At 55.2% G+C, this 21520-nt stretch overlaps 8 protein-coding genes across 8 annotated transcripts; 4 read left to right on the top strand and 4 right to left on the bottom strand.

Annotated features, from left to right (window-relative positions):
* Positions 1 to 3571: 3571 nt before the first annotated feature.
* Positions 3572 to 6086, bottom strand: GLOTRDRAFT_136638 (uncharacterized protein; the record flags this gene model as incomplete). Its single annotated transcript, XM_007864931.1, has 5 exons — positions 3572 to 3658; positions 3710 to 3796; positions 3867 to 5272; positions 5322 to 5741; positions 5790 to 6086. 5 exons carry the CDS (start codon positions 6084 to 6086, stop codon positions 3625 to 3627), a joined length of 2244 nt encoding a protein of 747 aa, XP_007863122.1. The 3' UTR covers positions 3572 to 3624.
* A 656-nt stretch (positions 6087 to 6742) lies between these two features.
* On the top strand, positions 6743 to 9348 carry GLOTRDRAFT_136639 (uncharacterized protein; the record flags this gene model as incomplete). The annotated part of the gene is made up of 5 exons (XM_007864933.1): positions 6743 to 7497; positions 7560 to 7730; positions 7789 to 8369; positions 8430 to 8632; positions 8698 to 9348. The coding sequence occupies 5 exons, from the start codon at positions 6743 to 6745 to the stop codon at positions 9247 to 9249; spliced, it is 2262 nt and encodes a 753-aa protein (XP_007863124.1). The 3' UTR covers positions 9250 to 9348.
* On the bottom strand, positions 9334 to 13243 carry GLOTRDRAFT_136640 (SAPS-domain-containing protein). The gene is made up of 11 exons (XM_007864934.1): positions 13133 to 13243; positions 12870 to 13073; positions 12609 to 12810; positions 12411 to 12545; positions 11693 to 12346; positions 10944 to 11618; positions 10705 to 10886; positions 10201 to 10651; positions 9956 to 10144; positions 9850 to 9897; positions 9334 to 9798 (listed from the first exon to the last, which is right to left on the bottom strand). Exons 1-11 carry the CDS (start codon positions 13141 to 13143, stop codon positions 9466 to 9468), a joined length of 3084 nt encoding a protein of 1027 aa, XP_007863125.1. The 5' UTR covers positions 13144 to 13243; the 3' UTR covers positions 9334 to 9465.
* A 664-nt stretch (positions 13244 to 13907) lies between these two features.
* On the top strand, positions 13908 to 15425 carry GLOTRDRAFT_71631 (WD40 repeat-like protein; the record flags this gene model as incomplete). The annotated part of the gene is made up of 4 exons (XM_007864935.1): positions 13908 to 14267; positions 14304 to 14423; positions 14488 to 14665; positions 14724 to 15425. 4 exons carry the CDS (start codon positions 13908 to 13910, stop codon positions 15251 to 15253), a joined length of 1188 nt encoding a protein of 395 aa, XP_007863126.1. The 3' UTR covers positions 15254 to 15425.
* A 37-nt stretch (positions 15426 to 15462) lies between these two features.
* On the bottom strand, positions 15463 to 15957 carry GLOTRDRAFT_126259 (uncharacterized protein; the record flags this gene model as incomplete). The annotated part of the gene is made up of 1 exon (XM_007864936.1): positions 15463 to 15957. The coding sequence occupies one exon, from the start codon at positions 15955 to 15957 to the stop codon at positions 15463 to 15465; it is 495 nt and encodes a 164-aa protein (XP_007863127.1).
* Positions 15958 to 17144: 1187 nt separating this feature from the next.
* On the bottom strand, positions 17145 to 19054 carry GLOTRDRAFT_71633 (clathrin adaptor, mu subunit). Its single transcript, XM_007864937.1, has 11 exons — positions 19035 to 19054; positions 18949 to 18978; positions 18862 to 18896; positions 18671 to 18802; positions 18492 to 18622; positions 18341 to 18435; positions 18153 to 18282; positions 17862 to 18102; positions 17580 to 17813; positions 17292 to 17526; positions 17145 to 17225 (listed from the first exon to the last, which is right to left on the bottom strand). Exons 1-11 carry the CDS (start codon positions 19041 to 19043, stop codon positions 17220 to 17222), a joined length of 1278 nt encoding a protein of 425 aa, XP_007863128.1. The 5' UTR covers positions 19044 to 19054; the 3' UTR covers positions 17145 to 17219.
* Positions 19055 to 19408: 354 nt separating this feature from the next.
* GLOTRDRAFT_56205 (uncharacterized protein) lies at positions 19409 to 21119 on the top strand. Its single transcript, XM_007864793.1, has 10 exons — positions 19409 to 19618; positions 19683 to 19719; positions 19776 to 19804; positions 19867 to 19937; positions 19993 to 20107; positions 20176 to 20193; positions 20248 to 20304; positions 20361 to 20710; positions 20770 to 20808; positions 20859 to 21119. Exons 1-10 carry the CDS (start codon positions 19457 to 19459, stop codon positions 20920 to 20922), a joined length of 942 nt encoding a protein of 313 aa, XP_007862984.1. The 5' UTR covers positions 19409 to 19456; the 3' UTR covers positions 20923 to 21119.
* Positions 21120 to 21137: 18 nt separating this feature from the next.
* Positions 21138 to 21437, top strand: GLOTRDRAFT_18367 (uncharacterized protein; the record flags this gene model as incomplete). Its single annotated transcript, XM_007864605.1, has 1 exon — positions 21138 to 21437. A coding segment is annotated over one exon (300 nt), but the record flags the coding sequence as incomplete, so codon positions are not given.
* Between the last annotated feature and the right edge of the window lie 83 nt (positions 21438 to 21520).

The following is a 21520-nucleotide window of genomic DNA, read 5'->3' on the forward strand; positions in this document are numbered from 1 at the left end:
GCCCGCTCGGCGAGACAATCCCGGAATGCTACAACTGTGGCAGCAAAAATGTATTTATGCTCGGCTTCATTCCCGCCAAGTCAGACACCGTCGTCGTGCTTCTCTGCCGCCAACCTTGCGCCGCAATCTCGAAGGATATCTCGTGGAATGCGTCACTCTGGGCTCCTTTGATAGACGACAGATCCTTCCTCTCGTGGCTTGTCAAACCACCTAGTGAACAAGAGCAGCTCAGGTCTCGCCAGATCTCGTTCCAGCAGATAAACCGCCTTGAGGACTTGTGGCGGGAGAACGCGAACGCCACTCTCGAGGACCTCGAGAAGCCTGGAGTGGACGACGAGCCCCAGCCGGTTATGCTCAAGTACGAGGATGCATATCAATACCAGAACATCTTCGGGCCTCTTGTCAAGATCGAGGCGGACTACGACAAGCGACTGAAGGAGTCGCAAACGCAGACCGACATTGTTGTTAGATGGGACGTCGGTCTCAACCAAAAGCGCATCGCATGGTTCTGCATGCCGAAGTTGGAGAGTGGCGAAGTTAGGCTGGCTGTTGGAGACGAGTTAAGGTTACGGTATGCTGGGGAATTGCACAAGCCGTGGGAAGGCGTCGGACATGTCATCAAGATACCCAACAGTAAGTCTTATTGCATCGCTGACCCTATTTCCTCGCTCATCCTGCTCAGATGTTTCTGACGAGATTGCGCTTGAATTGCGCAAGTCCGATGGCGTACCCACCGAATGCACGCACAACTTTGCAGCTGACTTCGTCTGGAAATCGACCAGTTTCGATCGAATGCAACTTGCCATGAAGACTTTCGCCGTAGATGAAAAGAGCGTCAGCGGGTATATCGTGAGTTCTTTTCCTTTATGTCTATCGTTTGATCATAGTCCATGCTCAATACGTCTGAACAGTACCATAAATTGCTGGGTCATGAGTTAGAGCCCCAGGTTCTCAGGACCCAGATGCCCAAGCGTTTCTCTGCCCCAGGCCTGCCGGAACTCAACCACTCCCAGATGTATGCTGTCAAGAGTGTTCTCCAAAAGCCCATCAGTCTCATCCAGGGACCTCCCGGGACAGGCAAAACAGTCACTTCCGCTTCCATTGTCTATCACCTAGCCAAGATGAACCCGGGGCAGGTGCTGGTGTGCGCGCCGTCCAATGTCGCGGTCGATCAGCTCACGGAGAAGATCCATGCCACCGGTCTGAAGGTGGTACGCTTGACGGCGAAGTCGCGGGAGGCACTGGATTCGTCCATCTCGTTCTTGACATTGCATCAGCAAGTGGCGAACAATACTACGCATGTGGAGCTGCAGAAGCTTATCCAGCTCAAGAACGAGCAGGGTGAATTGAGCTCGAATGATGAAAGGAAGTATAAGACGTTGATCAAGCAGTGCGAGAAGGAGATTTTGAGTGCTGCAGATGTTATCTGCTGCACTTGCGTGGGTGCTGGTGACCCGAGGTTGAGCAAGCTCAAGTTCAGGACTGTCCTGATTGACGAGGCTACGCAGGCTGCCGAACCTGGTGAGTGTCTGTAGTTCATTTCTCCTTATCGGTTGCTCACTCATGGCTTCACAGAGTGTATGATTCCTTTGGTCTTGGGCTGTAAGCAAGTTGTTCTCGTTGGCGATCACCAGCAGCTAGGACCCGTCATCATGAACAAGAAAGCGGCGCGTGCCGGATTGACCCAGTCTCTCTTTGAGCGTCTCGTTGTCCTCGGCAACCGTCCTATCCGTCTTCAAGTCCAGTATCGCATGCACCCGTGCTTGTCGGAGTTCCCCTCGAACATGTTCTACGAGGGTACCCTGCAGAACGGTGTCACCGCTCCGGAGCGCCTGAGGAAGAACGTTGATTTCCCGTGGCCTGTCCCCGATACACCCATGTTCTTCTATCAGAACTTGGGTCAGGAGGAGATTTCATCCAGTGGTACATCCTTCTTGAACAGGACGGAGGCATCGAATGTGGAGAAAATCGTCACCAAGTTCTTCAAGTCCGGCGTTGTTCCGGGCCAGATCGGTATCGTCACTCCGTATGAAGGGCAGCGGTCGTACATCGTCAATTATATGCAGTTCAGCGGGTCGCTCAAGAAGGATTTGTACAAGGACATTGAAGTGGCCAGCGTCGACGCGTTCCAGGGCAGAGAGAAGGACTATATTATCCTCAGCTGCGTCCGTAGCAATGAACATCAGGGCATTGGTTTCTTGAATGATCCTCGTAGGTTGAATGTCGCGTTGACTCGTGCAAAATACGGTGTTGTTATCTTGGGCAACCCAAAAGTACTAAGCAAGGTAAGCTGGATATTGCTGGTTCGGGTTAATGACTTTGCTAACTGTTCCCGTAGCATCCTCTCTGGCATTACCTCCTGACCCACTACAAGGAGAAAGGTTGCTTGGTTGAAGGGCCTCTTAATAACCTGCAGCCGAGTATGATACAGTTTAGCAAGCCCAGGAAGTCGCTTGTCAAGTCTATGGACCAGTACCGCCGACATGAGACTAGTGCTCGTGATTACATGCCTGGTCAAGGCATGGGAGATGGTGAGTCCTCCTGGTGTTTGTGATAATAATGCATTGACTGAGGATATTCGTGGTCTAGGCCGTCGTTCTGGCACTCCAAGTCGCTTTGATGCTAGTTTCTACAGGACCCACGACGCTCTCGGTTATATCCCTTCGGACGTCCAGTCTCTGCGGTCTCAGGCGACTTACTCTTCGGGTCTGCCGATGTTCGCTGCTACCGGGCCTTTCGGACCGGGGATGCCTCGCGCTGGTAATGGCGCGAAGCGCAGCACCTATGGCAGCTACGCAAGCTCGATCATTTCTCAAGACGCCGGCGGTGCCGTTAGCATGGCGGACAGTGCGAGTGTCATTGGGAGCGCCATCGGGCCTTCTGAGCGCGGGGGCAGCATCGCATATTCACAATCTGATCGCTTACGCAGGCGCGGTTCATTCTCCTCGGTGGCTGGTGCTTCGGACATAGGCGGCATGTCGCAATACGACTACAAGAGCCAGGATGGGACTGCCGACCTCGACGACATGAAGTCTCAGTACTCTGCTTCGCAGTCGGGCGTCACCGTATTCTAAGTTTGGGCTTGCAGCACGGAAGAGAACTTCCGTCTCTGCTGGACAGATCTCTGTCTTGGCCAGCCTCCGCTTTGGAACGAGCTCGGCATCGAGACGCGCCTCAACGTCAGGGGTCGGTCTTCCCAAGGCCGGGCTTGACATACTATGCCTGCCAGCCCGCTGGCTGACGACACAACTATTGGCATTGCTGGCCAGTCAGCTTTACTGGCCCAGGTTCCGTGCGAACCCTGCGTTTCGTCTGCCAGCGTCCCACCCTATGCGACCATGTCCATGCCCTCATTGATTCGATAATAAGTAGCACGTAGCAGTATATGATTCGTGGGTAGTTCAGAAATGTATGTGGCATGGATATGAGCAATAGATGTACCCTTGAAGATGATATGATAGGTTTTGAATAGAGCCCGAGCGTGTCTAAGTGGATGAGTTCTGTGCACTTTCAAGTCCGCTTACGACTTCCGTGTAGTTCAAGTTATAAAACACAAAACATTATAACAATACATCCACATACGACAATAGCATTAATTACACAGCTGCACGATAGCAATGCCCATCAGGGCACGAAAATTCTGGAATAGCCCTCCACACTGAACGGAGGCAAGTGAGCTAGCGTCTCGCAAAAGGAAGAGGACACGTACGGCCGGCGACAGCATGGGCAGGTATGCTTGGATGCTGCAGATCGAGACGCGATATTCTCTCGACAATCATCGCATAATGCGAGACATCTGAGCAGCACGGGCAGCCGGATTAGCATAAGAGCTAACCAAGACAAAACAAAGCATATCTGAGACATACCGACAAGGCCAGCAGATAATCTGCCGGGGCTCGACCGTGCACACTACGCAGTTCCGCCTGCTGTCGTCGTCAGGTTCCCGCCTCTGGGAGGACGTTGCTAACCGTCGTTCTCGCGCGACGGCGTCGAGGACGTCCAACTTTCCGGGGTCAGGATAGCTCTCTGATCTGGAGGAGGCCTCTCCCCCAGGCTCTGCGAGGCGGCGATATCGTCTCCTCGTAAGCGGGGACGGGGTCGCGTTTGTCATATGCGCTAGCAAGACCGACGAGTCTGCGCCGGTCCGGCTCACTGAGGACTCAGAGAGGTCAGCATAAAGCTTGACCGTCTCCACGGCCGGCTCATCTTCTTCGTCTGAATCCGAGCCATCGTCATCGGACAGGGCAGAATCGGTCGGTCGGTACTCTTCCTCGTCATCACTGACAGCCTCCTCGCGCAGGAAGCGCTCGTAAACGTTCCCCTCGGCCTCTCCCACCCCCTCCTCGTCACTCTCGTCCCTCTCGTCGTTCTCCCTAAATGTCGGTGATTCCAAAGCTTGGTGTACTACCAGGCTGTCCGACAGCGCTGTCGGCTTCATTCTCACCACGTTCCAGACCCACCTGCCAAAGCCCCTGCACATCTTCCACACCGCAACCCCGAAGCGAGCCAACTCCTTGTACCACACTGCATCCCACCACACATCGTCCTGGCCCGTCCCCGTCCTCACGTTCCGTATCTCATTCGCGAACCCCTCCTTCCGTCTGCGCCGGCGCCCGCGAGCCTCGATCGTATGCGAGATGCTCGCCACGCCGAACCGGTTCAGCTCGACCTCGCCGTACTCCGTGTGCGCGACCTTGGCGAGCGACAGCGCGGGATCCGCAGCGGTCACTCCGCCGACCTCGTTGCCCAGCCCCGCGACGCTCGTTGCCTCCAAGCTCGCCGTTCCGAGCCGGAGGAGCGCGACGGAGAAATCCTCGTCCCACCGCGGGAGCAGCGCTGCCGCGTGGCCGAACAGCGGGCGGGTCACCGCGCCTTCGAGCAGCAACTGCGTGAGTGCGTTCAGCGCGACCGTCAGCAGCGTGATCGCCGCGAGTGTGGACTCAAGCACGCAGGGCAGGTAGTTGAGCAGCGGGTACGGCTTCTCGGAGAACCAGAGCACCCAGTGGAAGTGCGCGAGCGTGAGCAGCGCGCAGAGCGTCGTCGGTGCGAGCCGCTGGCGCGCCCAGCGCTGCTTGATGCCGAGCGCGTGGATCAGCACGACCTGGAAGGCGTTTAGTAGGCACCAATGGTCGTAACCGGAGAACGGCACCTGTAAGAGGGGGAGGATGATGGTGATGACAACATGGGCGTCCGGTCGCGAGGGCAGGCCGAGTGGTTTCTTGGTATGGGTAAGCGGGGAAGAGTAGATATGGAGGAGGAAAGCGTAGCCAAACTGGCAGCATGGGTAAGCTACGGGATACGTTGCATGCAAAGAAGCATACCAGGTTGAAGGGGGAACTATTGGGTGAGCCTTGTCCCTCTAATCCTCTCGTAAGTGCACCGACACATAGACCACCACATATCGACGCAAACGTGAACCAGCAGACGTCCTCCATCTCCTTGGTCGCAGCCCAGTTACCGATGGCTTGTAACCATCCCCACTGCCACGACGGGAACAAGTCCGCGGTCTGTATCAAGATGATTGTCCATAGTGCCAGCGCCTTTGACAGAAAGTATAGAGACGGAATTCGTAGCACAAGGCGGCAGAACGTCGACGACAGGTCGACAGGGAACACAGAGTGGTACATCACGCGCCAGACCGATCCCCGGTTCTGATACGGCTGTCTGGCACGGTGGGCGCGGTACGTGAGCGGGTGTCGAGGGGGAACAACGATATTTTGTATGCGGTTCAGGATCAAGGCCTACTGGTCATCTGTAACCTGCACCGACCGCAAACAGAGCGAACTCACCATTGCAAACAAGCCGACGACATACCCCGACGTGAGGAATCCCCATGGTCCAGGCATGACGACTGCGCCGTACCTCGACCTCAGCGCATCGTTGTCGTCGTGCGAGGCCGCGTACGCTAGTGCTGCCTGATCCTCCTGGTATAGCAGCTCGTCGAGCCCGCTGCGCACGCGATGAAGGAGACGCGACGGGTAACCGAGGAGGCTGCCCAGCTTTGAGGTGCCGTTGCTGGCGGCATCGGTCGTGTTCAGCACGTCGAATAATCGGGGTGCGGGCGTCTGGCGTTGCGCCGACACCATCGAACTCGACGGAGATGAGAGTCGGGCACCGCGAGCAACGGCGGCGGGGTAATCGAATTACATAAATATTTATATCGGATTACTTACGTTGTCCGAGTCGCAATGGTTAATAAACCCCTAAATACTATCTCTCATGCCCTCCAGCCAAACTGCCGCGTCTCGCTTTCTGCTGGACGCTCCTTCCTCGCTACACTTTTCAGGGGGCGCTCTTATTTCGACGCTGGTACAGCGAGGAAATCGGTTTTCTGAAATCGACTGACAACTTGGCGAGCCGAATCAAGAGGCTTCCGCTCAAGTCTGAGGCGCCAGGGTCCCCTGCTTTCGAAGAACCTAGACGTCCGCCCAAATTTCAGAAATTTACACCGAAAGGCCCCAAATTCCAACAGGAAGGGCGCGTCAAACCTCTGAGCTCCAAGTTTCCAAAGCAGCAGAAGGACCCATATAAAACCGAGAGTATAATTACAGAGGGTTCAACGTTCCTCAGGACCAAAACCAGCGGTGCTACATCCCCCCAGAAATATAAAACTCGCTCTCGATCGAAGAAAGCAAAGGGAGTACCACTCAAGCGATTTACGCGTAATCTGGAACCGTACCTAGGCCACAGCTCTGCTTTCTTCGCCCGTCTGCAAACACACGAATTCATGACTAACCCCGACATGGCCCCCGAAGCAGTAGAAACCAATACGAAGATCCGCCGGAGGCAACGGCGCAAGTCGGAGAACACGGCGAACGAGGACGCGTCTCCGCCAGACGGGAAGAGGCCCTCGAGGGAACGGGACCGCGCGGAGCGCGAGGAAGACGAGGAGAAGAGAAAAAGGAAGAAGAAGGCAAAGTCGAAGTCGCGGAAGAGGAGCGAAGACGGGGAATGGCTGCCCCCGAGGGACAGACGGCCGTTGGCCTCGAGGTTAGATTCGCCGCCGCCAGCGCTTAATGGTGGTCGATATGACGGACTGGAGGACGAGAAGGGTCTGGGGGTGCCTTCGACGTCTCGGAGTAGCAGGTCAGAGCGGCGGCAGAGGGTCAAGGACGGGAAGCCACCGGCCTCCACTTCTGCCACTGAGGTACGTCCGCCTGCTAGCTCGGCAGAAGAAAAGAAGAATACGTTCGAGATGGGCGAGGACTTTATACCCTTCGACTTCGATATGGACCGGGAGGTGGGTACAAGGACGAGCGGGAAGGGCAAGGAAAAGGAGAAGGAGAGGGAGAGAGGGAGGGACAGGGAAGAGCACGTTCGGGAGTGGGATCGGGGCAAGAGAAAGACTGCAGAGCACCCCGGGCGGAAGAGGAAGGCGGACGAGTACGATCAAGACGATGGGTATGCGAGCAAGAAAGAGCGGCTCGACGCTGCGAGCCGCCGCGCGCCCTGGGTACACGACGTCGACTGGGAGAGCTGTAACAATGTGGCAGAGATGTGCGTATAGGCCCCGATGCCCAACGTGCGTGCTTACAATGCGATCTAACGGTTACATACAGGCTTCATCGAGAAGTGGAAGCGTTCCACCGGTACATCTCGCCTACTCCCGTCGAAGACGAAGTCAGGGGCATGATCATCGCCATCGTGTCCAAAGCGATCACGAAGCAATTCCCAGACGCCAAAGTCTTCCCATTCGGAAGCTACGAGACCAAGCTGTACCTCCCCCTAGGGTAAGGTGCCCCTGCTTTCCTCCCTTCTGTCCACGCTCTGAATCTATTTCCGTCCTAGCGACATCGACCTAGTTGTGCAGTCTGACTCGATGGCCTACTCCGACAAGGTTACTGTCCTGCACGCGCTCGCGAACACGATGAAGCGCGCGGGGATCACCGACAAGGTGTCCATCATCGCGAAAGCGAAGGTGCCCATCATCAAGTTCACAACGACCCACGGGCGCTTCGCGGTCGACATCAGCGTGAACCAGGCGAGCGGCGTGCCCGTCGTGCGCATGATCAACGGCTTCCTCGCTGCGCTCCCCGCCCTGAAGCCCCTCGTCATGCTCGTCAAAACGTTTTTGCATCAGAGAAGCATGAACGAGGTTTTCACCGGCGGCTTGGGGAGCTATAGTTTGGTGTGTATGGTTATCAGCTTTTTGCAGATGCACCCGAAGATTAGACGGGGCGAGATCGACCCGAGCCAGAATCTCGGCGTGCTGGCGATGGAGTTCTTCGAGCTGTATGGGTGCTACTTTAATTACCATGAAGTAGGCATCTCGTTGCGCGATGGGGGCACGTATTTTAGCAAGGCTAGGCGGGGTTGGCTGGACTACAACAGGAGTCATTTGCTGTCTATCGAGGACCCCGCAGATCCATGTAAGACCGTGTTCGTTGTTCCGTCGACGTGGCCTAAGCTGATTTCCGCGAGTCATTTAGCAAACGATATCTCCAAGGGCTCTTACGGGATCAACCGCGTGCGGACCACTCTCGCTGGGGCTCATGGGATCATGACCGCTGCAGCGTACCTCCGTGCGGGCATGATCAGCGCACGGAGGGAAGGGCGTACTGTGCGGCTCCGTGACAGATCCGACCCCGAGGAGATGAGTATCTTGTCCAGTGTTCTGGGCGTAACACAGCAGGTTGGTAGTTCCGGCGTACGTCTAGCCTTGCGAAGCCATTGACTGGTGAAATCGCTGTTCCGCAGACTGTTAATCACAGAAAGCTGGTACAAGAAGTCTTCGTCAAGGGCATCTTGCATCGCATGCTCGGAATCACACCATCTGCGGCACTCCCGCCCAGAAGCCGAAGGTCGCCCTCACCTCGCGCGCCCAAGCGCAAGTTGTCTTCAGAGCGCCTCCGGCAGTCCGCGAGTGTCGCATCCGCATGGGGAGAAGCAGATATGGACATGAGCCCCTCAGTTTCAGACCGAGAGGAGAACAGAGCGCACGCTAACGGACCCCCCGCGCAAGAGGAAGAGAGCCGGTACGCCATCGATAAACGGCAACCGCCTCGGAAGCGGCGGCGAACAGGCACCGCTCAGGACGCGCATACCTACTTCACTACTGACGATGAAGAGGAGGAGGGCATTATACGCGACGATCACATCGAGCTCAATATAGTCGACGGTGGCACCCGGGAACGCTCGGTATCTCCTAAGGGTAGAAGCCCAAGAGCAAAGTACTCGGTGAGGAATAGATCGTACTGGCTTTCTAAAGGGATCGGCGAGGGGAGCAGCGAGGAAGAGCTAAGTTTATGATGGGCCTATCTCGCTTTGTACACATTTTTCGCCTAATATCATCAGAGGACTTTCGGTGTAGTAGGTTCACCTCCACTACTACTCCGGGCTATGTCCACCCACAACGCAAGATAAGCTCTGCGAAGAGGTATTGTGACGAAGTCTAAAGGGTACCGGCCACGCCGAGCTTCAAGGTAACGGATATTACATACATAGATACAGGTAGGAAAGCGAAAGTCATGAAGATTTCAACGTCTGTTGATCATTAGTGAGGGCAGTCCGAGGTTCCTCAAAGGCTTTCCGTTCAGCGCGCTCCTTGGATGAATCCCCACCTGCCCCGTCTTCAAGGACACCAGGCTCTGAGCTCGCACTTGAATTACTTGTGAACGACCAGCTGCCCGCGGTAGGCGTCAGCTCCCCGTCGCCCTCGGTTGCAGCCTGGAAGTCGCCGAAGTCACCGAAGTCCTCAAACGAAGCATGCTCTATCTCTTCACTGAAGGAAGATGCGAAGGTGAAAGGGTCTGCGCCGCTGGCAGCAGCAGTGTCCGAGAAAGGCCCGAAGGCATCGTCCTGGGTCAGGTCATAAGCACGCAGATCACCAGTGGGAAGACAATGGCGTACCTCTTCTGTAAAAGGATCATCATAGCCTCCCTGTGGAGTAAATGCATCCTAGGGACATGACACTGGTCATGACCTGGGGGCAATACAATAGGGCAATTGTGCATACCTCAAATCCGTTCCTATCTAATGGTGTTCGATTGTTCTCGTCATGCCGGCCGCTAGGAGGGGCACCGAGGCTGAAGGTCGACTGTGCCAGCCAACCCCCTTCATCCTCTTCCTCGTCGCTACCGTCCGATGAGGAGGCAGATCCGAAGTGATTTGAAGACTGCATCTCTTGGGCTAGATAGCGGGCAAACTAGAGGACGGTGAGGACAGAGAACGAGAACCCTCATGGCAGATTTTGGCACGCACCTGCGGTGGAGCAGCTCCATGATCGTCCTCATCCTCATCCATGAAGGCCGTGCCGAAGTCGTCGCTGCCTTCCCGCCTTGAACCCGAGGGCTTCCGCAAGGGCTCCTCCTTGACATCCGATTCCGACCCGCCAACGCCAGCGTCAGCCGTCTCTGTGGCTTCGACCTGGGTGGTTGCACCCTCCGCCTCATCCACCTTCCAGCGAGCTCCAGGGCCAGCCCTTGGCGCTCCGGGACCGACGACCGGCTTACCGCCACCCAAGAGGGACGTATCATTCTTCTTTGTCTCGATGTAGCGGCCCGATACATACTCGTCCCATGCAGGCTGCGGCGCGAAGCTACGGATGACGGCGCGCAAGTCTGGTGGATAATGTTCCAGTGCACCTATCACGTCTTCCGAGATGAGGGTAAGGTGGCCCATATACCCAAGCCGAACGCCTTTCGGCTTCGCGCTGAAACGAAAACAGTCACGGAACTGGACAATTTCGAATGTGAATGCGCTTACACTTCAACATCATTTCTCCGCTGGCCCTCGAGGATACGGTCCATGATCCTCACGTCCCGGAAGAGCGAGATGGTCAACTCCCGGTTCATACCTTCATCTACCCGCCCTGTCAGGATCTGGTGCAAGAAATCATACACCACACTGTGGAGGAAATTATTCAGCGGGAATCCAAAGAACAAGTCCTTGTGGACAGCCATCATTCAGTACTATCACACGCCAAGATACGGGGACAAGCATACCAGCATCTTTGACAGTACATTCTTCTCCAAGAACTGTTGCTTCAGTCTCTCCCCAATGGGCAATGGCTGCGGGGGAGCCGGTTGACTGTCAAGGGTAGCCGACCGTTTTAGACTCCTGCGCGAGCTACTCGACCGAGGTCTACTCGTGCTGTCCGAATCAGCTGTGAGCGTCAGCGAATTCTTCCTGGGCGGCGCAGACACCAGCTGTGGCTCAGTCGAGGCCGGTGCTGTGGTAGACGGAGAAGCACTGAGAGGCGCGGTCGGCGGTGGCGACACCGCAAACGGCGGCTCGTCCGACATAGCAATTTCCTCCATAGCATCATTATCCGAATCATCATCCATCTCCTCGTCCGAATCCAGCACCGACGATGACTCGTGGGACGCGTTCGAGATGGGCAGCTCCTGCGCGGGCTCCAGCTCCTCCTTCTCCTCGTCCATCGCATCGCCGTCGCCGTCGTCACCGTTGCTCATCGCTATCACGCGTGCGAGCTCTTCGAGTGCCGGGAGCCCGCCCTGCAAGCGGCCCTCCGCGTCGTAGATGTGGTTGTACTCCGGCGGCCGGTTCAATAGGGACATGTTAGAGCAGTGCAGGAGCTCCGCATAGAGCTCGCAGATACGGTACCGCTCGAACGTGAGCGGCGCGATCGTCCCGACCGTCAGCAGCATCGGGCCTTCCTGTGAAGCCGAGTCCGATCAGCGTAGATAAGCATCCGTACAGTATAGTTGTTTCCGGTCAAAACGTGACGCACCAGGGATCGCGGACTGTCCAGATACATCTGGTACTCATCGAGGCGGTTGCAAGTAATCTCGAGGACGGAGCCGAGGTGCACGACGCCCATGCGGTCGACCATCTCACGCATCGCGCGCTCGAGCATTTCGCGCGATTCGTCCGGGTTCGCGGGGAGCTGCTGCTGCAAGGTGATGAGGCGGTTGCGTAGCGTGTGGAAGAGGTATGGCTCAAAGTAGTCCGAGTTATTCTTGCGGATCAGCTCGATGATGATGGAAATTGACTGGACGACGGAGGAGGTGTGGGATTCCTTGTTCGGTAGGACTTCATCGTCGTCTATAGATGGTACTTCGCTGTCCTCGGATTTGCTCAAACTGGAACTACTCGTTGATTGCAGGGCGTTTGCTAACTTGCTGTCCTCCCCACCCTTCGACCCGAAGTCACTTAAGATGTAGTCAGTGAGTTTTGAGATGCTGCTCGCGTGAGCGAGCTGGCGAGCGAAAAGGTTCGACGCGGGCCCGTTCTGTAGACCTTCCGTGAGGCCTGCGCCTGGGGACGGTGCAGCCATTGATATGATGCCCTTGATAAGTTCCGAGACCACGGTATGGATATCGGGAGTATGCAATGGCGACATGAGGTCCACCAACCGACCCATCAGGTTCTCTTCCGAAAGCCACTATGCGTCTGTGCATGAGGGGAGTCCGTCCGCACGCAAATGGCAGTCAGATATGGACACATACTTCTAGAACGCCGCCGCACGCGGGGTGCTCGTCCAGCTGGATGATTCGGACGAGCAAGTCGACGAAGGACGGCGCCTCAATGTGCCGCAGGAGGCGCGCGACGATGTGCGGTTGCGATTGGATGAACGCGAGCATCTGCGTGAGCGCGCAGCGGCTGGGCGTTTACATGGGCAACGGGGAGAGGAAAGGAGGATTCACCTCGACGGGCTTTTTGTTCAGGAAGACTGCGTTGATTTTGGCAAAGTGCGAGGCCATGACCATTTGCGTCTTCATCTCTTCCGGGGGCCGGTCGAGGACGGTCTCCCAGAAGGGCACGAGCAGTTGGTCAGAATTATTAAGACAGGTCTCTACGATGGACCATATCTCGCTGCACAATACTTCCGTTGCAACATACGGATACCTCCCCATGGGTAAGTCGTCAACGAAGGCGTTCGCGCAAGAGCCGGTGACAATACTCACTTGAATCGGCCCTTCTCCTCGCACTCTATCTGCCCCGTCACGTACCCGAGCAATCTCTGCAAGACGTCCACCCGCTGGAAATAATCTATAAGCCTTGAGTTCTGTTCCTTGCACTCCTGAAGCAGTTCATCTTCGTCTAGTATTTCTTCGAGCGAGACATCTTCCTTGTCCAGGAGGCTGTCGAGCGAGTGGTACAGCCCGAATCTACCAAAAACATGGCATCCTGCTCAGCGCGCTCCCAACACAAGAGTGCTGCGAACTACCTCCAAAACATGGAGTTTTCGTTTCGCGTGGCCGCAAAGGTTTATGGTGGTAGAAAGCAAGAACTACGATACGTGGACTGCTGGGAGCTGGACGCGCAACTGACCCGAATTAGCCGTCTGCAACCCTACCACAGCGCTCTATGGGCGGTTCGCACAGAAGCACGACCGCTTCTGTTCCCCGCAATCTCACGCTGCGCTTGCAGCGATATGTACCGCTCGTATACGAAGGGAAACAAATGGGAATAAATTTCAGAAAGACTATCGAGACTGCAGAAAAATACGTGATCACAACCAGCGCAGAGACGCTCCAAACCAAGTCCAACGGCACGCGAGCACGAATTTGGTACGTTCCTGTCCATGTCTTGTGTACTTCATCAACTCTCAGACCAGAAATGGTGCAGGTGGGTATTCGGAAGTTCAGGTCAAATCGTCGGGCATGCTCATTTCGAATAGACCTCCATTTCTCCAAAACATGCATCAGTGGACTGACCCATCTGGTATATTCCAATATAACGACACTATGCATTATAGCCGGTTGTAATTTCACTACGCAGCCTGGAGACACATATTCCGACGATGTAAGTACCTCCAGCAGACTCGCTTATGCAATTCACAGACTTACGACTGCGCAATGAACGCATATGATCATGATCAGCAGTTCTGCTTCACACGCCGCGGTTCCTCCAGGTGACTCGACGTAAGTATTAGCTGCCTTCTATAAGAGGGCAGCAGTCTGCATCCTTGACCACCGACGACTACCACACCGCAGAGGGATATGGAGGACAGCGTCCAGACTCGATGGTTTCAAAATGACAACCCAAGGCGCCTCAGGTTCCCTGCCCATGGCAAGGCTGTAGTGACTTGCCTTCTCTTGTCGCATGACCGGATCATCTCCGCGTCTGACGAGCACTCCATCCACATATACTCACTCCTTACAGGCCAATTAATCCACACTCTGAAGGGCCACACGGGTGGCGTCTGGTGCCTAGCCACGACGCGAGATACCCTGGTCAGCGGATCCTCCGACAGTACCGTAAGAGTATGGGATCTGAGCACGGGAAGGTGCACCCACGTATTCAAGGGTCACACCAACACCGTGAGGTGTCTGACGATTGTAAAACCTGAGTGGTTGGATGTTGTGGATGCGAAGGGCGGCACCGGGAAGGAGAAGTGGCCGAAGGAACCGCTGATCGTGTCCGGCAGTCGAGATAATTCCATGCGTGTCTGGCTGCTCCCAAGACCAAATGACAAGGAGTACACAAACCGGAAGACTGATGAACCAGCGGCGTATGTCAGTTCAAGCAGTCACGTTATATTTCACGTTCTATCGCTGATCATATCTTACCAACTGCAAGGAGGACGTGGGAGATAATCCGTACCATAAACATCGTTTGGCAGGGCACGAGCATGCCGTCCGCGCGCTCGCGGCTAGAGGGCGCACACTGTTATCCGGTAGTTTCGATTGCACAGTCCGCGTTTGGGACATAATCACCGGGCAATGTCGCTGGGTTTTGCATGGCCACACGCAAAGAGGTAGATACTCGCGCTATTGCCATTTCGCGTCCACCCAACTAATTCTCTTATCCTATAGTTTACACCGTGGCCCTTGACGCCGCCCGCAACAAGGCATATTCAGGCTCCATGGACGGGACAGTCCGCATCTGGGACCTCCACAGCGGCGAATGCCGCCACATCCTCACGGGACACACGTCCCTGGTCGGTCTTCTAGGCCTCTCGCCGTCCCGCCTCGTCTCCGCCGCCGCCGATGACACTCTGCGCGTCTGGAACCCAGACACCGGCGAGCTACAGTACACGCTCTCGGCGCACACGGGAGCTATCACGTGCTTCCAGCATGATGATTTCAAGGTCGTCAGCGGCTCGGAGGGTTCGTTGAAGATGTGGGACATCCGGGACGGCAGAGAGGTGCGCGATTTGCTTCCTGGGATCACCGGCGTCCGGCAGGTGGTGTTCAAGGGCCCGTGGTGTGTCGCTGCTAGCGTTACTGGCGATGGGTCTGTCATAGATGTGTGGGACTTTGCTGGGGAAGGTGACGACAGTTGGGTTGAAGACGATAGTGAGGATGAAGAAGACAATAGTCCCGGTACCAGTCAAATCAGATAGAGGTGAATATCTTGGTACGAATTTGCTCCATCTGTGAATGCGGCTCCGTTCATTGGGAAGGCTGCGTGCTCGTTAAAGACTCAGAAGAGGAGAGAACTAGCGTCCCGCTTATCCTAGACGGTGAGCATGGCCAGTACTATCGAGACTACTTCATTATTTCCATATATTTTTCTTCGTCAAATGTATACTTCTCAGGGATATCCAGCCGTTTACTGAATGTGATAAATCTTATCCGCAACCTCCGCGAAATCCGTGTAGGACTGGTCACTGCTGATATCCGCCCGCCACCCGAGAATGGTCTGCGGCACATGCTGCCCCGACTTCTCCATCTTGCACACCATCCAGTTCAGCCCAATGCCGCCAAGGCCATAGATGGTATTATACTGCGTAAGGTCGAAGCGGCCCTCGATGTAGGTCGTGAGATCCGACAGGACCTCTTTCTTACCGGCGTCATTCCATTTGCTCGGCCGTTTGAGCTCGACGATGAGCAGGGGGTTGCGCTTCCCCCCGGCGTGACGGACGATGATATACTCTGGCTTGCCTCCCTCGCCCATGACCTGATGGTCGATGATGTAGCCCTTGTCGCTAGGGAACCAGGTTGTCAGAATCGCGCTGTATGTGGCATGGAATTTATCTTCGGTAGCACCGTCCCCAAGGCTCCTGGCGTACTGGGCTTCCTCCTTGATGGTCGCGTTGTACGGCATCTGAATAACTCTAAGCTGATTATTCGTCCCGACAGAGAGTGATCACACACCGTGGAGAACCGAGCTGATGTACTGGTGCGAATGTGCGACGGCTGTCGCAAATGCTATTGAAGATGAATCTAAGTAAACTTGCCGTTCAGTTGAGCGGGAAAGTCGCCAGGACTGCAATACGCGCCGGCGGAATGCACTTGGTCGTGGGGTTCGCACTGCAACGCTTGTCCCCTTCTCTCTCGTCCCTTTATACGTAGGCGTCTATTCGGCGCTGATTGATTGTGGCCCTTATAGGACGACGAATCACCCGTGAGAGGTATGTGGCCACTATACTCGGCTGTCTTCCTTATGACTTTCGCCGTCACTTGTTAGCGCGGTCGGTCTGCAGACATCTCCGTAAGGCAGCACATGTCAGATGAAACCTAATGTCTGGACATTGAAACCTATTCTTGTCATCCTCCTAGGAGAGCTAGGAGTATCCACACCTCCAGTCTCAGGCATGTACTAGCGCGGCGACAAGTACATTTAGTAAACATAGCATAAGACGGCAACAACTCTGACAAACCCGGGCATTGTACACGACAGCTCGCAGATCAAAGCCGCTACACTGGGATTCGAGAGGCTCCATACCTGCCCCTATTCAGTTCCTAAAGGTCCGGCAAGACTCTGTAAGCGCTCACCCGTTCACTCGGGCGCAGTAGCGCCTATGGGAAGCCCCCGCTCATTCACTCTCGACTTTCCCGCCTCGTCCCAAGAGACGACCATGGCGTGCGGTGCAAACAGCCTCCGCACGTCCCCCTCTACAGGGATAACCTGCGGGAGCCTCTCGAACGCCTGAGGTACAGGGAGTGCCGCAAGCGCCTGAACGTCATACGGGCGGTTGTAGTCCGCGAAACAGCAGAGATAATGTTCCTGAGAGCTGGTGTCGTCGTTCAGCTCGACGCGCACGAGAGCTAGGGGTATCCCCAGAGTCGACTCCAGCTGCTGGAGCAGGGGACGGTCGTTGATCTCGGGCAGACTGTGCTCGGCGCGGTAGCGCTCGATGGCTTCGTTCAAGATGCGGTAGCCGATTAAGGTGCAGGGGATGGGGGTCATGATGGTTCTGGTCAAAGTGAATTGCAGCCACAAATTCAGGAGGCAGTCGCGTTAATTACCGTGATGCGTGACGCTCACGTGATACCAATGGAGAAACTTCGCAAAAACAATCTTAAAGGAAACTATTATGTGGATTGTAACTAAGTCGAGTAATATACATCATACACCTGGACCCCTCAGTACTAGATGGACGTAGGGGAAGAGAGATGACTGAGTACAAGAAGACACACGAGAGAGGATCGACTCACCCGGATCTGGTACGTCCCGCTCGCCTTCGTCAAATAGCGCACCCACTTGATGCTATGGTAATTGCTCTTCTCAAACACCTTCAAGAACCGCACGATCAGGCCTGACGCCGTGAACATCAGCACCTGGAAGTCGACGTCAATCGGTGGCCGGGTCCACACTTGTCGGGTCGTCGTGCTAGTCAGCTCAGCCATGGCGGTGAACGTGCATTCCTGTCCGCCTTGTATTCGAGGTATCCTGCCGGGGTGCATTAACGTCTCCGCCATGGGATAAGGTATTTAAGCACTCACTTCCAGATGACTACGTTCTCCGCGGGGACGTACTTCGCCTTCCCCGACGCGACTTTGCAATCGACGTTCGTGGTGTTCAGCGGCGTAGGTATACGCACCACCACGTTCGTTGCCGATAGTTTATTGCCAAAATTTGCTTTCACCGTAATATCGTATGAAACCTTCGTAGTCCCAATCTCGTTGACGGTGGCCACCACCCGCAGCGGCAGCTTCACGTTCGTCGTCGCGCGGTACCTGCAACTTTATTAGCCCCCGCAACACGTCATGACTTCACCGGTGCACCTCATGAGCTCAAACTCGCCATCAGGCGGGACGAAGCTGATCGTGCGGCTGGCGTCGAACTCGTTCAGGCGCACGCACTGGTGGAACCGGCAGTCGTCAAGCTCGACGGCGTCGCTCGCGCCCGTGCGGTCGTTCTTGTCGATCACGAGTTTGTCGTTCAGGCCGAACTTGCATTCGGGCGTGCCGGAGAGGTAGGCGCGCATCTGGATGTGGCCGTCCACGTCCGCGCGCAGGATTGTGCCTAAGCAAGTGTGAGAAGCTGTGGGGGGTAGTCGGCCAAATAGGTTATACCCTTTGCGCTCATACTGAGGTTCACTGTCTCGACAACGTCGACGAAGGCTTCGTTCTTCTTGTACTTGACGTCGCCTCGCCGCCAGCTTATGGCACCGGTTGCCTGTGTCGTGATCTTCGAGGACTCTTCCTGCATAATGACCGTGTCTAGGATTCATTCTGCCATGAATGTATTACTGTAGACTCACAGGTGCGATTGATGTCGACATTACACTCTCAGTGGTGATGTAGCTCTTCAGCGTGTCAATCTCGCTGTTCTGAGGGTATCCGAAATCGACGATCTCTAACAGTGGTGATTCGTACCTCTCGTCAGGCCGTGCAGGAGACTGCGACACTCACCATCTATGAGCTCATATATCAGAACAAAATTGTTCTTGACAGACTCCTCGTCCACTTTCCCGAAGTAGGACTTGGCTATCGAGGTGAAGCGGTAGCAAAACTCGAATACGAGAGCCGCATTGGCGTTACATCTAATAATCCTGTCAGCTTGGTATCACGCGGTAACGCATATTACGCACTTCGTCACCGCGACGATGTAGAGATTGTTGACACGGACATGGAAGAAGCTGGTCGAGCCGAGAGTGATGATGGGCGACCGGACGTCGCTGTTCGACACAACTTGTATCCGAAAGACGTCTGCTATCGACCGTCTGTATAAAGCATCTGTTGTAAGCCATGTCCGCGCCAGCAGGATCGGTCCTTTACCTACTTCAGGTCCGTCCGGTACAGACGAGAAATGAGGACCTACAGTAGGCGTCAAAGTCTCTTCCATGCTGTAGCAAAAAAGACTGCGTACCTCTCCCTTCTGGTTGAAAATAAAGAAAGCCTGCAAACCCGAACATAAGCACCCTTCTACGTGCCGTTCGTTACAGCTGTACTGACCGAGATCATGGAGGTCGCTGTGTAACGCGTTCGCCGGCGGCAGCGCGTGCGCGATCATCATTTGCCCCTATTACCGCTGCTGATACGTCCCTTTCAGCTGACCACCACCTCACGGACGTCGGTGCGCGTATTATTAGGACTTTGCTGCTTTTCTCTCTCGCATTCTGCGCGTCGTTGCTTCTCACCCGGCCGATCGTGCGTTTTCCTGCAAAATGGGGATTTTTCGGGTTGCAGACACTGCCTTACGAAGCACCATGATTATCATATGGTGTGATGACCAGCAGGTTGAACAGCGAGATGAGCTGGCCCGGAACGAGTACAAAATAGCGACATGGGGTGCTGCAGGAATCCTGGTATCGCCTGGGATATTCACCCGTCGTTACTAGGTCTCCTGCCGTGTCCCCGTGCACGCGTTTAGGACTATGAAGCTCTTGTCGGCATCCCTATCCCTGCTTTGTGCGGCTTCTGCAGCGGTCGGGCAACTTACGTGGGGAACCACAAAGTATATGTTCGTCTTCGGAGACTCGTACACAACGGACGGATACAATGTCTCTGCGGGTGTCAACTCTCCTGACCCAGGTTACGTGAGTTTTCATCCATTTCGCGAAAACCCAAACCTATATCCCTCTTCGTTTGACTTGAATTTAGACCTCGTCAAACGGACCCAACTGGGTAGAGTTCCTGGGTAAAAATTGGGACCTTTGATCCCTGGGCGTCCTATATTGACATTGTTCGTTGCAGGTAACACGTACAATGTGACCAATACCAAGGTCAGTACATGGATTCAACTTTGAGGCTCCAGCGCTTGTACCAATATCTGCTCCGTATTCAGGTATTCGACTTGGCATACGGGGGCGCCACAATCGACGGAGCCCTCGTGGCCCCCTACCTGCCAACTGTTCTGTACGCACGTACAGAAACATCTGCATATGAGACCGTTTATGGAGGACATGTCTAGGTCTGTCGTCCAGCAGGTCGAGGAGTTCAACCAATATCTCGCCAATAAGCCCCCTGGAGCCGAATGGAGCAGTTCAGACTCGCTCTTCGCCATTTGGATCGGTATAAACGATGTCGTGCGTGGAAGGATCTGCTTCTATTAGATGTTGATGCCTAAACACTTTTTCTTGCCTGTGCACTTCAGGGAAATTCTTGGGACTGGGTGTGTTCTGATATTGCGGTTCTTTGACACAATCAACTCACATAAGTGCGCAAGACGAACGTCACGCAACCGGCATTTTACGATGTCCTCATGAACAGGCTATTTGGACAGGTCTATACTTCATGGCTTCTGTCTGGTACATGCACTCATCTTCAGGGTCGCAATAGATGGAAGACCTCTATTCCGCCGGCGCCCGCTCCTTCCTCTTCCTCACCGTTCCCCCAACCAACCGCGCGCCGCTCTTCCTCGCGCAGGGCATCAACACCACCATCGCCGTGCAATCCGCCATCGCGGACTACAACGCGCACCTCGTCTCGTATATCCGCCAGTTCCAGGCGAACCACACCGACCTCGACCAGGTGACGATCTTCGACACGCAGCCGGTGTTTAATACGCTGCTGGACGCGGCGGAGACGTTTGGGTTCTACAACTCTACGGGGTATTGCGCGGCGTATGAGAATGGAACGCCGGAGAGGACGACGCAGGTCGAGGGCTGCGCGCCTGTGTCCAGTTATTTGTGGGTGACGATCCCCTCCGATATTCCATAAACTGATGGCTCATGGTGTGCATGCATAGCTGGCTGAACACCCTCCATCCCGTGTTCACTGTTCATGAGTGAGTTGTGAGACACAGATCATCCTCCCTTCGTTCTCAACCTCCTGCAGTATCCTTGCCAAGGCGATATCCACCGCCCTCAGCACGTCGATGTACACGGGAATTGCTTACTGAGGTGGGACATCAGAGAAATGGGTTTTCTAGGTGACAGGAGATCCTCAATCATGTACGCGTAGTCCCATTTGGATAGACGTGGTCTCAGTCGTGATACTATGAGTACGCGTCATCTATGCTGACGCGTCCCAAAGGAGGCGCATATATATCTTCCTTCCAAACGCGGCCGGCTGGAAACAACCCTTACTAGCCTTCATACCAAGCCATCACAACTCATGAGCATCACCGAATTCGCCACGCTCCGATTGAAACCGCCCTATACATCCTCATCCAGTGAAGTCACCCAATTCTTCCGCCGGCTTTCCGACCGGCAGAGCGCCTGGTCGGGACACCCCCTCCTCTTCTTCTACAACGCCCGCAACCCATCAGAGGTGTATCTGCTATCAGGGTGGGCGGATGTCCCTGCCCATCACGCGTGGATTGGTGGTAGTGAGAACCAGGAACTGCTGAGGCTCGCTGAGGGGATATTGGATGTCGTGGAGCTGGTTCACCTCGGTATCGATTTCCGGGGGTTCCCCAAAGAAGTGGAGGACATGATGTGCAGCAAGAGCACCGATGAAGGTTCGGCGGGTGGGGATGAAGGCGGGAGCGTGGAAGA

Source organism: Gloeophyllum trabeum, assembly GCF_000344685.1.
Source record: "Gloeophyllum trabeum ATCC 11539 unplaced genomic scaffold GLOTRscaffold_00003, whole genome shotgun sequence".
Classification (NCBI taxonomy): domain Eukaryota; kingdom Fungi; phylum Basidiomycota; class Agaricomycetes; order Gloeophyllales; family Gloeophyllaceae; genus Gloeophyllum; species Gloeophyllum trabeum.

Bases quoted from the DNA above. Each gene is read 5' to 3' on its own strand.
- GLOTRDRAFT_136640 (XM_007864934.1), bottom strand. The intron at 12,811-12,869 runs GTGAGTATTGTC...ACCCATGGGGAG, and splicing joins GAGGAGAAGGGCCGATTCAA to GTATCCGTATGTTGCAACGG. The intron at 10,145-10,200 runs GTGCGTGCCAAA...ACCGTCCTCTAG, and splicing joins ATGGAGCTGCTCCACCGCAG to TTTGCCCGCTATCTAGCCCA.
- GLOTRDRAFT_71633 (XM_007864937.1), bottom strand. The intron at 18,623-18,670 runs GTGCGTAATATG...CAGGATTATTAG, and splicing joins TACATCGTCGCGGTGACGAA to ATGTAACGCCAATGCGGCTC. The intron at 18,436-18,491 runs GTGAGTGTCGCA...CACCACTGTTAG, and splicing joins GATATATGAGCTCATAGATG to AGATCGTCGATTTCGGATAC.
- GLOTRDRAFT_56205 (XM_007864793.1), top strand. From the start codon at position 19,457: ATGAAGCTCTTGTCGGCATCCCTATCCCTGCTTTGTGCGGCTTCTGCA. The intron at 19,805-19,866 runs GTCAGTACATGG...CTCCGTATTCAG, and splicing joins ACAATGTGACCAATACCAAG to GTATTCGACTTGGCATACGG. The intron at 19,938-19,992 runs GTACGCACGTAC...GGACATGTCTAG, and splicing joins CCCTACCTGCCAACTGTTCT to GTCTGTCGTCCAGCAGGTCG.